At 43.1% G+C, this 15,637-nt stretch overlaps 1 protein-coding gene and 1 long non-coding RNA gene across 4 annotated transcripts in view; one reads left to right on the top strand and one right to left on the bottom strand.

Annotated features, from left to right (window-relative positions):
- The window catches only part of LOC130291355 (uncharacterized), a 68,730-nt gene that overhangs the window by 3,646 nt on the left and 49,447 nt on the right, over positions 1-15,637 (bottom strand). The window lies entirely within an intron of this gene.
- Positions 1-15,637, top strand: part of OLFML2A (olfactomedin like 2A) — a 109,771-nt gene that overhangs the window by 76,206 nt on the left and 17,928 nt on the right. The window contains exon 6 of the mRNA XM_056540025.1: positions 14,578-14,859. Within this exon, the coding sequence (XP_056396000.1) occupies positions 14,578-14,859 (282 nt within the window). The remainder of the gene's footprint in view (positions 1-14,577; positions 14,860-15,637) is intronic.

Genomic DNA, 15,637 nt, shown 5'->3' with positions numbered 1-15,637 from the left:
AATCTTCTGCTTATTCTGGGTTTAGGAGTCCAGTGGGTGGTCCTAACGGTGGAAGACAGGTAGCTCTGTATGCATACTCATACAAGAAAGGCTGTCACTCCCTGAGTAGGACCACCTTCTTGACTCCTAAACCCAGAATGCTCAGAAGCTTAAAGGGGTACTCCAGTGGCAAAAAAAAGTCTTCAAATCAGCTGGTGGCAGAAAGTCATATAGGTTTGTAAATAACTTCTATATAAAAATCTTAATCCTCCCAGTACTTATCAGCTGCTGTATGCTCCAGAGGAAGTTTTGTAGTTCTTTTCAGTCTGACCACAGTGCTCTCTGCTGACACCTCTGTCAGTGTCAGGAACTGTCCAGAGCAGGAGCTTATTCACATAGCAAACCTCTTCTGCTCTGGACAGTTCCTGACACGGACAGAGGTGGCAGCAGAGAGCACTGTGGTCAGACAGAAAAGAACAACTCAACTTCCTGTGGTGCATACAGCAGCTGACAAGTACTGGAAGGATTAAGATTTTTATATAGAAGTTATTTACAAATTTAAATAACTTTCTGGCAAAAGTCAATTTGAAAACATTTGTTTTTCCCCAGTGTACCCCTTTAAATGAATAAATTACTAGTTCCACTGAATGTTTTCTCCAATATATGTATTGAACTCCTCCTGCTCTATATTGTGCTGTCACTTTATTTTCAGTGTGATGGGTTCCTAACAGGTAACAGTCTGTTAAAGGGGTTATCCTGTTTAGGAAACCACTTTTCATGCATCCTATCACAGGTCCCAGGTAATAGCGGTGGGTCTTTCATTCAGTGATTGCCAGAACAGCCAATCACCGGCTTAGTCGGGGCACTGTCTCAGCGATTGGCTGAGCGGCTGTCACTAAAGCTAGTCTTCAGGGATGGGGGGTCAGAGCACGCCAAGGATGAGTGAGTAATCGAGCCTCATGAAGGAGATTGCGGGAGGCCCCTAGCGGACCACCCATGATCAGTAACTTATCCCCTATCATGTGGCTAGGGGATATGTTTAATTTCCCCAGAGTACCCCTTTAATGTTCCCTGTGGTGCCGCTGCAGGGAAAATTAACCTTTACTGCCAAGCCACCAACAGGGAGACATTTTGTCAACATTTGGTCAATGGACCCTTCTAACAAGTCCCTTCTAACTGTCCAGAGCAGAGAAGTCCTTTCAGATCACAGTCAGCAAGAAGTGATTTCAAGGGAAGGAAACACTCCTAATTCTTATGGCTCAGAGATTATTATAGGCTTGGTGTAGACTGCACAGACCCACCTAACCTATAAAGGGGAGGAGGGGGGGGGGGAGCAGGGCGACCCTCCCATTATGCTACCAATAAATAAAAGTACAACCAGGTTTCTTTGCTGGACTGTAAGGGTCGGTCACAGCTTTTATTGAAGTATTTATCTAACACTGTAAACTGTATTAACCACAAAAACCCGTATAACTCTTGCTCATTGTAATATTGGTGGTAGGTGCGGTATGCAAACCGTCTACCCTCATCCTCATATCCTCCATTTCTCAATCTCCACCACCAGCTGTGACTTGCAAATAAACCTGAAGAAAAAAACAAGAACAACAACAACACGGCCACCAAGAGGAAAAACAACCCACAGGGAAGCGCCATAGGCAAACCCAATCTAGAAACAACCAAAATTCTTCCACATAACACTCAAAATCCACTGATACAAGGAAAAACAGTAAAAGTCCAGAATCATTCTTTTTTTCTCTTTTTTTTTTTTATTAAAATTTTTTTTTTTTGTGTACAAACAGCAGCATCAGCAAAAAGGAGGAGGGAAAAAGCCTCCTGTAGTGCAAAACAAAACTGGATTTAAGCCTCACAGGGGCTAGTGAGAGATAAAGAGGAAGAGGAAAGAAGGGGAGGGAAAGTTCGGGGGTGGACCCCACTCCTTCCCCCCCCCCCATCCCCACCAAGCCACCAAAGACCGCCCAACTCAGGTCGGGTCATTAACCCCCAACACCAAAACCACTTAAGCTAACCCTGGCCCTGTAGTCAGCAATACCTTTGCCTATGCGGCCAGGTATTGCGCGCACTCAATTTCTTCCCCTTTTCATCATCCATTGTAACTACTAACTGGTTTTCTCCTCTAAGGCATGTTTACACACCGTAAAAATAAAAAAAAGGCAAAAATGGTAAATGGCAAAACAAAAAAAAGGTAATTTTTTTGCTATGCTTTTGTGGTGTCCTGGTACCGTATCCTATCCGGTACCTGCGTGTGTGGGTCCCCATAGCCAGAGTCCCTAGGACGTTGGGGTCTCCAATGTGTAGTTCACCCCTAGTCACCTCTCATCCAGATAGTTATTCCTCCAATAGCTTACTTGGGAATCATGTAAATATGTAAATATTATGTAAATGCCTTATAAATAGTGAATTACCAGTCTGTAGCGTAGCAGGACCTGCGGGTCATGTGGTTAAGTGAACTCTATGGTAATTCTGCTTGAGGACCTTTGGAGGTCCTTGTGACGTAGTCAATCCCTTCACATTGTAACAATGAGTGACAGATGTTCGGACCAATCAGATTAGCCCCGCCCCCTGCCCATATTAGGGAGCGGCGGCCATGTTCTCGCTCTCTTGTTCCCAGGCTGTCAAATGAGCAGGATCTGCGCAGCTGTATATCGCAGTGAGTTAGGCCTGAGCCTTGCGGCAACGGCTGATATATCTAGAATTGCGAGTGTAGCAATCCCTAAGCACTCTGCAGGATCACCAGACCTTATCTATCACCTAAATCCGGATGGATCAGCATTAACTACCCTAAATTCAGAGACTTTTAATATCACTCAGGGTCCGCAACAATTGTCAGTCATTGAGATCTATAGAGACTGTTTGCCTGAGACTGTCATTGTTCATTGGATGTACCGCAAGCACTTAAGTAAAGTTTGTTAAATTTCAAGTACCATGGGGACCTTCAGTCACTTTTATTACATGCACCTATCGTTTCTGGGAATGGCGGCGATAGGCCGGAGAATTACCTCAGCATACCAGTGCTGGGTGGTGGGTGCTTCAGCACAGGACATTATCTGGAACAATCTGAACACCTGAAAAAAAAACCCTGTCATCACTTTCATGCTGCCTGAACCATGAGTCATCACCCCACTCTACCAGACTTGATTGATAGACTTCTAGTTATTTGGGTACAGGATGAAATCTATTAATCAAGGCTGGTGGGGCAGGAAAAGCTGCCAGGAACCATCCCCATAGTTTGTGGTTCAGGCAGCATGAAATTGATGACATTGTCCCTTTAAACTCCCAAGTAAGAACTTTCCACTTACTTAGTCCTAGTAGAAAATTAACCAAGGTAGTGGACATTTTGAATTCTTATTAATTTCCCATTCATCCTGTAGGCAGCTGGATATGTTTCTGCTTGTCTTTCAATACTCATAACATTTCAAAGATAAGAGACTTAAAAGTTTATAAACTCAGAAAACAAATCACGGCGCATTACTGTCTGATGTTATCTGTTCAGTTCCTCAACATGCGGCTCAATATATATTTATAGCATTGGTAGGCGTGATGATACTTAAGATGATGTGTTTCCTTTATACATGATGGAATGCACTTGAGAATATTAAATGTCAAAACTGCATGGTTCCAACCTGACTTTTCAGTGTTTTCTTGATAACATTCCACATCCCAGCTGTTTCCCATCAAACTGTCTCCAGCGCTATCTGCATTAGATCATACGTGAGGCTTTCTTTTAAGCAATTTCCTATATGGGTCCCCAAACACAAGGTATAGTGTTATTTTTCATTATATAATCAAGTCCATCCAGTCTATTGGTGCTTAAAGGGGCACTCCGTACTTGGCCACGCCAGTCGGGAGCCGTTCGTCACCAGAGATCATAAGACTGCGAATAAGCAGCCACTCTTGCCACACGATCATCGGGCTCCTAATCTCACACTGGACTGATCATCTACCCTCTTAGGTACATATTTGACATAGAGACCCCTGGTAGGACTCCACTGGAATGATACGCCCCTAATGTAGAGGCTCAAATTATGGATGCCTCTTTTGCAACAGATGCTACCTACCTATATCCCATTCAGCTGAACCAGAGCTTATATTAAGAGGATCACATAACATTCGAATATCACAACTTATCTATCAGTGGGATAAAGACTGATTTTGTTTGGACTACCTGTATAACTCTATGGACATGTATATGGGGTCTCTTCATCATAGTGTACCCTATTTTTATCATCACCTCCTTGTTCCATATCGTGACGTTTATTGTTTGTGAGAAGAGTGACAGGAGTTGATATCAGTGTTATTTCTCCTGTTCCCTCTGCCCTAGTCCCTGATGAGTTGTGCCCCTTGGCTATGTGACAAAACGCGGTGGGATGTTGCGTTATTGTGATTAGCATGGTTATGTAATCACTGTACAGATTGTATATATGTGTTTGTATTTCCTTAACTCACTGAATGTGTTCTGGAGGTCTATGTGAACCACTAACGTTCTCTACACTTATACTGCACCTGGTATCTTCCCCATTCCTTCCTAAATAGGGAGTGGCAGGAGGTTTCCGGATGCAGGTAGACACTCTCTAGGAAGGCCTCCCTGCATTAATAGGTAGGGGGTCTGCACAGACCAGCAGGGTCAGTGTATAGGTGCCATTGGTGACTGGTCTATTGTCCATGACCAGCTGTGTTTGACAATATTATCCTGTTACCAATGCAGTTTGCACTTTAAAGTTTTGCACATGTTCTAATTTTACTGTATACCAATAAAAGCTAACTTTTAAGACCGTAGTGTTTTTTCCTATTATACTTTATGTTGACACACAGGTCTATCTATATTCATCTGATACTCGCCGTTAGTTTAAAGTGGTACTCCGCTGCCCCAGCGTTCGGAACATTTTGTTCCAAATGCTTGGAGCGGAGCGGCGGGATTGGGACGTCACTACCACACCCATTGTGACGTAACACCACACCCCCTCAATGCAAGTCTATGGGAGGAGGCATGGTGGCTGCCATGTAACGGGGCGTGGCCACCCGCACTCAGCGAACGTTGGGTGCTACACAGAGATTGCGGGGGTCCCAGCGGCTGGACCCCCGCTATCAGACATCTTATCCCCTATCCTTTGGATAAGGGATAAGATGTCTAGGGGTGGAGTACCCCTTTAATAGTCCTCTGCAAAGGTTATACAGTGAACATCAGACAACTGGCATCACTTCAGCATGGGTGCAGAGCATCAACCCTTTTTCAAATTTCAAAAGGGAACAATGCAATTTTCCAAATGTTCCTCTGTTGTTGTCATCAGGGGTTGTAATCCAGCTGTAATGTGTGACGGCTCTGAACCCACCTGCAGATGGTAGTGTCATCAGTAAAACCTCAACTTCATATTATATGCTTAGAAAGAGACAGCGGAGATTGAACGCCCACCCTTATGTAGAACCAGGACTGAAAACATGATGCCTCAACCAAGTGTGTAACAGAAGCTTAATACACCCACATTGAAGAGCTTCCAAATACATTGGACTTGGCATAAACAACATGTAAGGGAGAGGGAATAACCAGACTTGAAACATTATGAGTAAGATTACAATCTGTTATCAGAAACAATCTTCATAATATAATGTTCCCTATTCTTGTTAAAGGGAATCTCTCAGCTCTATATCATGCTCAGGGCGGCAGACATGAACAGATATCCGAGAGAGAGAAAAACAAATGATACCTGTCTCTTAGCTGAAGGCTGCTAGCAAAGATATAAAATCATGTTTTGCTTCCAAGCTTCCACCCCTCCTTGCTTGGCTTCGAGCACTGAGCCTTGTACATCAATTATACAGGGCAGGCAGGGTTTTTTTTTTTTTTTTTTTCAAACTTTGTTTAATGAAAGGATTTTCAAAATTTTACAAGTAAGGTAAACAACAGTCAGGATAATAATGCAGGTATGCGAACAGAGAGAGGGTCACTCCGGACCCTAAAGACACAAAAACAAATACGATATATAAGTCCCCATCCGAGGACAAACAGATCACCGTAAGACAGGCAATCACAATCCAAAATACAGTGAAACAAATCAGTACGTTTTTCGGCATAGTGCAAAAACGCTCACTCCCACACACAGGGGCCTCCTCCACATACCACACATGACATCCACCCGAACCCACACACGCACAACAAAAAACAAACCCAAAAAAAAGGGGGGGGGCAGAAGAAGACATGGAGAAGCGCGGAATAGGTAGCTGTAGGAGGGGCAGGCAGGGTTGGTGGGAGAGGAAGGAGGCATGCATGCTGCATCTCAGTCCGTCCTGTATGACACTTTGCATTTAAGGAAAAAAAAAACTTAGGAAATAGGCATCAGCTAGAGATGTTTTAGCTTCCTATCAGCTGTCGGCCCATGTGTGCAGCTCTAAGCTGACCGTACAACATGACTTTTCAAATATTAATGACATCTAATGTGACAAAGGGACCCAGAAATGTAAATTTAAGTTACTGGCCTCCCAGTGCCCAATCTGTAATAGAACCCCCAACCACCATGTGCTATTTATAATACTGTTGTCGTCTTATGTGGCAAAGGAAACTTTTGGTCTCGAAGGGCCCATTCAGACTATATATTTTTCGAGCGGAATTCCACTTGGAAAATATGGTGCAGCAGCCTCCCATTGTTCTCAATGGCATTCTGCTGCAACATTCACACTATAGAAATTCTGTACTCTAGACTCCAAAAGAATCAGCTCTAAAATGCATTGCGGTCTATTGAGGCAGAGCATTTTAGTGTGGTCTTAGTCTTTGCCAGTGTCCGCTCCAGAAAGAATCTTTGCTGGAATATTAAAAGGACATCTGCAGCGTTACAAACACTTATCCCCTATCCTCAAGATAGGGGATAAGTGTTTGATCGCGGGGGGTCCAAACGCTGGGGCCACCGGCGACCTCCTGTATGGGGCCACGGCTCTCCCGTGCAGGGGGCGTGCCAGCCGCAGCATGACGTTGCAGCCGGCACGCCTCCTCCATACATCTCTATGGGAGAGGCGGGGAGGCAGCATTCGTGCCTCCCCGCATCCCCCATAGAACTATGGGGACGGGGAGGAGACGGGGCATCACTTTTGACCTCTAGGTCGACGCTACGTCACCGTGGGCGCTAATGCCGGCGCCCCGTTAGGGAGATCGGGGTGGGGGGGTCCCAGCGGTCGGACCCCCCGGGATCAAACACTTATCCCCCATCCTGTGGATAGGGGATAAGTGTAATGCCACTGCAGTTGTCCTTTAAGGCACCAAGGTCTGGGTGCGGAGTTCTGAGGCACGAAGGTCCAGGTGCCAGCAGGTGTTACCTCTACATACAATATTGCTTTTGGCCTTCTCAGGCACCAGCAGAGCAATTTGAGGCCGTGATTACCAAGGTACCTTGTTTATTAAAGGGGTATTCCGGGCAAAAACATTTTCTCCCCTATACAAAGGATAGGGGATAAGATGTCTGATCGTGGGGGGCCCGCTGCTGAGACCCCCTGCTATCTACCTGCAGCACCCGCATTCTATGTGGGTGCTGTATCTCCAATTTCGGAAACCTCCGGAACTGGGGACGTGACGTCACACCACGCCCCCTCCATTCATGTCTATGGGAGGGTGCGTGACGGCCAGAGGTTTCCGAAATTGGAGATTCAACACCCGCATAGAACGCGGGTGCTGCAGGGAGATAGCAGGGGGTCTCAGCAGCAGGCCCCCCGCGATCAGACATCTTATCCTCTATCCTTTGGATAGGGGATAAAATGTTTTTGCCTGGAATACCCCTTTAAGAATAGGACCTCCAGCAGCAACCTGTGAAGAGTAGAGCTAAAGAACATTAGGCTCCTCCATCCGTTCCAGTAATTTGGGGGGAAAAAAGGATAGGGAAGGAAAATCTAAGTATGATTTGACTGGGGCCTTAATTTTATAACCCTAAAAAGGCACATGCTACCTCTGTACCTCCTATAGTTATGCCCCTGCTAATGTATCATGACCCATTGCATGTAAAAATTCATGTATTCATGTCCAATTTGTTTGCTGAGTTACACTATCGGATTCAGTTTCCTTCTTACTGAGCCAAGTTTACAATGTCTACAAGACTTCTAGGAAGCATACGGATATGTTTTCATCAGGGCTAATTCTTCGGAGACATGTTGCATTGTTAGGGCTTTCAATAACAATCAGTGACATTACGGCAATCTATCCAGGGAGCTGCAAAACCTCCTCAGTTGTCTAGTGTATTTGTTTGCCTGCGGCTCACAATGTGAACTGTCAGTGACATGCAGTATGTCGAATTAGCAGAGTTTTACTAGTTCATGAAAGTCAATATTTTTACAAGCAATGCAAATTACTTTTTTAAATTCCTGAAATTTGTTGGTTCTCCACCCCGGTCCTTGACAGGCAAACATTATGCAGACTAATCAGACGGCATCCTCGACTGAGGCATTTGTCTTGTTTGCACAGACTCGCTTGAAAGCAGTGAATTCTTCTAGAACAGTGGTCTCCAATCTGTGGACCTGCAGATGGAGGTCTGCAGGTTTGGAGACCACTGTTCTAGAACCTGGTTAACTCATTTAATTCTTACTGATCAAATGTGTTCCTAGGTCCGCCATAAATGTGCCAAGGAACAGAGTACTTCACCTATTGAGAGAAGAGTCCACAAGTTCTGGTGGCCTGTCATCCTACAGAGTGCACCCCTTTTGTATACTGTGTGTTATTGGGGGACTATATGCTGTGGGGATGAGAATAGAAGTGTGATAGCCTCGGCCGGACCGGGATGCCTGCTGAAATCATTCAGCAGGCATCCCGGCACATTGCCCTGGGGGGTCCTGAGACCCCCCCCCCCCCCCCCCCATGTTGGCGATCGCAGAAAATCGCAAGTCAATTCAGACCTGCGATTTTCTGCTATTCCGTGCTGATCGGGTCTCTGGTGACCCGATCACCCGGAAAATAGGGATGATCGGAGCTGTCAGTTGCAGCCCCGATCATCCTGAGGGCTAGGAGGAGATCGCAGCACTGCGACCTCGCTCCTAGCCCTCAGGATGATCGGGGATGAACTGATTCTGACCAATGGCAGCGCAGGACAGTGGGTTGCCATGGCAACCCCTGTTCTGCCCACCCCTGGATGTCGTGGGGAATGCGGGGAGAAGATGGGGGCCGGTACCTGGAGGAGAAGATGTGTGGGGACCCGGATTGTCGCTGGAGACAGGCACAGGTAGGGAAACGACGGTGGGGGGGGGGGGGGGGTAAATGAAAGTTAAAGTAAAGTGATCTTTACTGTGGCAACCACTAGGAAGGCCAAACTGCAACTCCCAGCATGCCCAGACAGCTGGGAGTTGTAGTTTTGCAACATCTGGAGGGTCATAGTTTGGAGACCACTGTTACAGTGGTGCCCAAACGGTAGCCTTCCAGATGTTGCCAAACTACAACTCTCAGCATACCTAGACTGCCCAGGCATGCTGGGAGTTGTCCCTTCAGATTTTACAATTTTCATTACATTTCTGAAAATTGCTGCTCTACTTTGAGGCCCTCTAATTTTTTTCAAAAAGCAAAAATATGTCCATTTTATGATGCCAACATAAAGTGGACATATTGTATTTGTGAATAAAAATTAAATTTATTGGGAATGTCCATTTTCCTTACAAGTAGAGAGCTTCAAAGTTAGAAAAATGCTAAATTTTCAAAATGTTCATGAAATTTGGGGAATTTTTACCAAAAAAGGATGCAAGTAACGCCGAAAATTTACCAGCAAAATAAAGTAGAATATGTCACGAAAAAACTATCTCAGAATCAGAATATTCAGTAAAAGCGTTGGAGTTATTAATTCGTAAAGCAACGGTGGTCAGAATTGCGAGAAAGGGCTCAGTCCTTAAAGGGGTAATTCCAGGCCAAAACTTTTTTTTATATATCAACTGGCTCCGGAAAGTTAAACAGATTTGTAAATTACTTTGATTAAAAAATCTTAATCCTTCCAATAGTTATTAGCTTCTGAAGTTGAGTTGTTGTTTTCTGTCTAACTGCTCTCTGATGACTCATGTCCGGGAGCTGTGCAGTTCCTATGGGGAAATTCTCCTATCATGCACAGCTCCCGGGACGTGACATCATCATTGAGCAATTAGACAGAAAACTTCAGAAGCTAATAACTATTGGAAGGATTAAGATTTTTTAATAGAAGTAATTTACAAATCTGTTTAACTTTCCGGAGCCAGTTGATATATAAAAAAAAGTTTTTGCCTGGAATACCCCTTTAAGGGGAAAAAGGGCTGCGTCCTTAAGGGGTTAAACACCATATAGACATATTAAGATTGGAGAAATGCATTTGTTGATTGTTTTTTGTCTGGAGCCTTGTGTGTTTCACCTTTTATGGGCCAAGCTGGACCCCATTCAGTGATGACTGGTTATATGCCTTGTTGGTGACCACACTGGGGTACAATTTTGCAGTTTTTACGTACACTGCTATAGTGTAAAGATCCACCCATTTTCAATTCACTGGATTTACAAAGAAGGGCACACAGCTCTGTGGCCGCCCGTTGGGGTCACCAGAACTTTTCTGTATCGTACTATAGACCTGTCTATAAAACAAAGGAAATAAGATGGTGCCTATTTAGTAGTTAGAGTGGAAGGATATGTGTCAGAAACTAGGAGAATGGTCCAAAGTTTTGTATGTTTGAAGTACCCAGCACTCACCAAGTCATATGCAGATTTGTGTCTTCATTCACAAAGCATCATCTGGTACAAAGGATGTGTTTCGGGGCTCTGAGACGAGCTGGGGAAGGTCAGAGTGCCGGAACACGTCCTTTGTACCATATGATATCTTGTGAACAAAGACAAGAACTTGCATGCAACTTGGTGAGTGCTGGGAATATATTTTCTCTCAGCTTCTGGATTTGATGCCCCCATGTCACCAGTGTCTGGATACTGTTCCCTTTTAGTTATCAAAAGATTTTGTATTATTTTTATTTTGTAGAAAAAGTATTGCTCTTCACTGCAGCAATTTACATTGCTCTAAATTGATCATCATATCCTTATGTCATGTATTATAACGTGTGAGTATTTAACAGCGAAGACACGGTTCATACCTAGGTTAATAGCCAGGAGGTAAATGCGTTTTCCTTTAATAACATTTAATAAAAACAATCTCAAAAAAACTTTGTTCCATGACTTGTGTTTGGCTTATACACAAGTATGCTCAGGATCAACAGTAATTATATATGTTCTTATAGCTAGATGCCCTGTTATGTTTAATAATATATATAATTACATTTACATGACTTTAGCCTTTAGATGAGCAGGGCTCATTGGTGCTTGTGGCCAAGGTAATATTTTATCTTTAAGAATCATACATTCTAAGGGTAAAAGTTTTTTTCTGATTCTTAAAGGGGTACTGCGGTGAAAAACTTTTTTTTTTTTAAATCAACTGGTTCCAGAAAGTTAAACAGATTTGTAAATTACTTCTATTAAAAATTTTAATCCTTCCTGTACTTATTAGCTGCTGAAAACTACAGCGGAAATTCTTTATTTTATTTTTTTTGAAACACAGAACTGTCTGCTGACATCATGACCACAGTGCTCTCTGCTGACATCTCTGTCCATTTTAGGAACTGACCAGAGTGAAAGGAACTCTCCATAGCAAACATATGCTGTTCTGGACAGTTCCTAAAATGGACAGAGATGTCAGCAGAGAGCACTGTGCTCATGATGTCAGCAGAGAGCTCTGTGTTTCAAAAAGAAAAGAATTTCCGCTGTAGTATTCAGCAGCTAATAAGTAAGGAAGGATTAAGATTTTTTAATTGAAGTAATTTACAAATCTGTTTAACTTTCTGGCACCAGTTGATTTAAAAAAAAAAAGTTTTTCACCAGAGTACCCCTTTAATGTACCCAATATAATTCTTCATAGGTTTTAATGTGATGCACATGAGTCCTAAAATATAACAATGTACATGAGCTTTTAACGCCGCTGTGTCTGGTCTACAATGCTACTCCTGTGGACAGTAAAGGGTGGGGGATATCGATACCGATTTCTATGATTATATTCAGTATTTAGTTTCATGATCACTTTATTAGGACACCTACTCAATAATAGGTTGGCCCTACTTTTTGGGTGATTGCAGATGTTGAGGAACAGGTTCTACAATCTTGTGAACATCCTCCATAGTCAACTCCAGCCATGCCAACTGCAACAGCCCCGACAGATGGTGCACATATTTAAAGGGAATGCATCGCCTAGATTATTTTTTCCTGATTAGAGATGGATACTGGCAATAGGAAAAAACACTAGGATACTTAAAAACATACTTTTATTGGTGTACATTTGTTATATAGGCACAAAAAGTTCACACATTTAAACAATAGAAGGTACAATGCAATGTTTGTAAAATTCTTCACAAACCTAGCTTATCCTATTTTGAGGATAGTTTGCTAGAGTAAGGCTATACTGGCCCTACTAGTCGCATAGGACCCCCTACCTGTTACTGCAGGGAGGCCTTCCTAGAGAACGCCAACCTGCAACAGGAACCTCCTATCTCTCCCTGGTTCTGGAGGTAATGGAGGCACCGGGTGCAGTACGTATAGCACGTCACCAGCAAAAAATCAGCTGGTGAGTATACAACTGTAAGCACATCAAATTGGTACAATGATTGCATACAGATATAGTACAAATTAGAACCACATATTTCCAACGCGTTTCGTTGCGGCACAATTTCAAGCGCCGCAACTCTTCAGGGACAAGTGTTTGGAGAGCAGGAGTATAGTTTCTCCCGTCACCTATCTCACTGAATAGTAGTATGATCGTGATACGACATAGAGGTATAGATAGATATTCTGATGTGCTTAGATAATGAAGGCCCAGATGAAGTTATGTGGGTAATGGTCCAAGGGCTTGTGTTCCCTCTTGTATATAGATAAATACCGTCCTTAGATTGGTACGGCAAATGTGTAGGTGCAGAGGCGATACTTGCACGGATACAGTGGTTTAGTATGATTTTAGTTTGTATTGTTGTAGGCTGGTAGAGGTAACCCTAGTATGTGAGGGCACAGGGCATTTACCCACAGGATGATGTTTCCACATTCAGAATAGGGCAATATCATATGGCATCCTTGGGATAGTTTAGGGAGCCATTAGGATGCAGGTACCTGCAGTTAGCTGATTCGGTGGTCAGCAAATGCAGGGGAGATAGGAGGTTCCTGTTGCAGGTTGGCGTTCTCTAGGAAGGCCTCCCTGCAGTAACAGGTAGGGGGTCCTATGCGACTAGTAGGGCCAGTATAGCCTTACTCTAGCAAACTATCCTCAAAATAGGACAAGCTAGGTTTGTGAAGAATTTTACAAACATTGCATTGTACCTTCTATTGTTTAAATGTGTGAACTTTTTGTGCCTATATAACAAATGTACACCAATAAAAGTATGTTTTTAAGTATCCTAGTGTTTTTTCCTATTGCCAATTGAATATTACACATAGGTCTACACGCATCATATGCTCCCTCCTATATTATTTTTAGAGATGGATACTGCAATATCTTAGTTTTTTTCTAATGTGTTTATATTTTTATAACAGTTTATTATAACAGTAATTTGGAATAATAACCTTCCAGGAGTCCATCTTTTATCAACAAGATTCTGCAACTCTCTATGATTTTGCATCCCCAACAATAGACTAATACAGCTACTCCATAGACTTCTACATGAATCATACTGAATCAAATCTAGAGAACTAGATATCCCCAGGCTAGACATCTTCAACTCAATTACATGGTGCCATAGAGGATGTCGTATATGAAGCCTGACAAATCTGACCATTTAATACCAGATTGCTTTGAATGTATGTATTATAATTTAATGGCAAATGTAGTGTCATAATCATGCAGCATTATATATGTATACATATATAGAAGTAGTATAAGATTTGTATAACTATCACCAGTTACATTTAATAGAGAGAGACACAGGAATCACAGGAAACCCGCATTAAGACCATAAGGGGTAGGGCAGTCAGTTTACTATATTGTTGGTTGAGTGAATGAAGAAAAGGAGGAAAAAGGATGGAGCACTTCTGTTTCTAATGACGGGACATAGAACGCCACGGTAGCACAGGACGGTATTTATTTAAAAGATTTCGGACAACGCGTGCGCCAAAACGCGTTGTCCTAAATCTTTTAAATACCGTCCTGTGCTACCGTGGCGTTCTATGTCCCGTCATTAGAAACAGAAGTGCTCCATCCTTTTTCCTCCTTTTCTTCATTCACTCAACCAACAATATAGTAAACTATACCGTCCTGTCGTTACAAGCAGAAGCACTCCATCCTTTTCCCTCCTTTTCTTCATTCACTCTGCTTCTATACTTCCGTACCCTTGTGGAGACAGAAAAGGGAAGTGAGCTGCACACTGCACATATTCAACCCACCATACCACCGCCACTGGGTCTTGTTTTGTTCTGCTGGACCACCCCAGTGGACCAAGTGTGACACCCAGTACTAGGTGGGGGGTTCCGTCCATTTTTTTCCTAGAAACCGCACACCTGAGAGCGCTCCCTCTTTTTCTTTCTAGATTGTTGGTTGCTATGTATATCTGTAATATCAATAACTTCATCACCTAATGCGTTGTTTCCATTTGTAGAGAACACAGGAAGGTTGTCTGTACGAGGAGAACGACAAGATGTCAAAATGGCAGCAAACATCTCAGAATCCCACATCATCCAAGAGGAAAGACCTGTAGAAGTTGAGAAACCACCACCAACTACTTCTACTACAACTACCACCACCACAACTCCCACTACTACCACAACAACAACACAAAGCACCACTACTACAACATTGGCTACAACTACCACCAACCCAGAATATTTGGCAACGCTTTCTTTTGTAGCACCTGGCTCAGACACAGAAAACAATATTAAAGGTATGGATTGTGCACCTAGTATGTTCCCTAGCTGTAGTATGTTTAAATTTGTGGGTTTTTTTAAATAAAAAAAATAAAAATAATATCCAATTAAAGTAAATTATAGTAACTTGGGTGACGCGAAGAGTAGTTACCATTTCTTGCAAAATCAATAACAGGACCCCCTATTTACAATTTGCCTTTTTATAATACTAATTTCTTCTTATGTAGTAAAGAAGCCTTTGGGTCTTCCCCTGGCACAAGAGTTTAGGTGCAAATGTTACCAAAAATTATGCTTTACTTCTAATCTTCAGAGTCTTAGAGGCCAGAGTGGGCTGCAGCATGCAGAGTATAATCAAATTGTATTTTTTCTGTGGGAGGAGTCCCCATATCTGGAGTTCCCGAGTTCCTAAGTTCAGCCCTCTCACCCCAGAGAGCTGGAACAAACTAGTTAGTCTAAGTCTCGACTTGGCCTGTGAAGGAGCTCCTATGAGTTTCCCTGTGCCAGCACACCTGCCATGCTAAAAGTTAGTTAATAGTAATCATACGGCATCATGTGAAGTATGCATAGACATACAAGCTGCTATCAGTCCACACTGAATGGACATTTCCTAAAATCTCTATTCCACCTCCAAGAGGGAGAGAATTGACTTATTTCAGAAGGAAGAAGGAGGAACAAGTGCCCTCCTGTGACTACAGAACTCCTAGTGGGCCTCTGGCCATAGCTAGTTCTATAGGACTACCACACCACAAACCTTACTGACCTACACTCTACTATAGGGTATTGTAGTCCCTTTTA

The sequence above is a fragment of the Hyla sarda genome, chromosome 9 (assembly GCF_029499605.1).
Source record: "Hyla sarda isolate aHylSar1 chromosome 9, aHylSar1.hap1, whole genome shotgun sequence".
NCBI classification, from domain to species: domain Eukaryota; kingdom Metazoa; phylum Chordata; class Amphibia; order Anura; family Hylidae; genus Hyla; species Hyla sarda.
The sequence above is the reverse complement of the archived record's forward strand: the minus strand, read 5'-3'. Positions and strand labels throughout refer to the sequence as shown.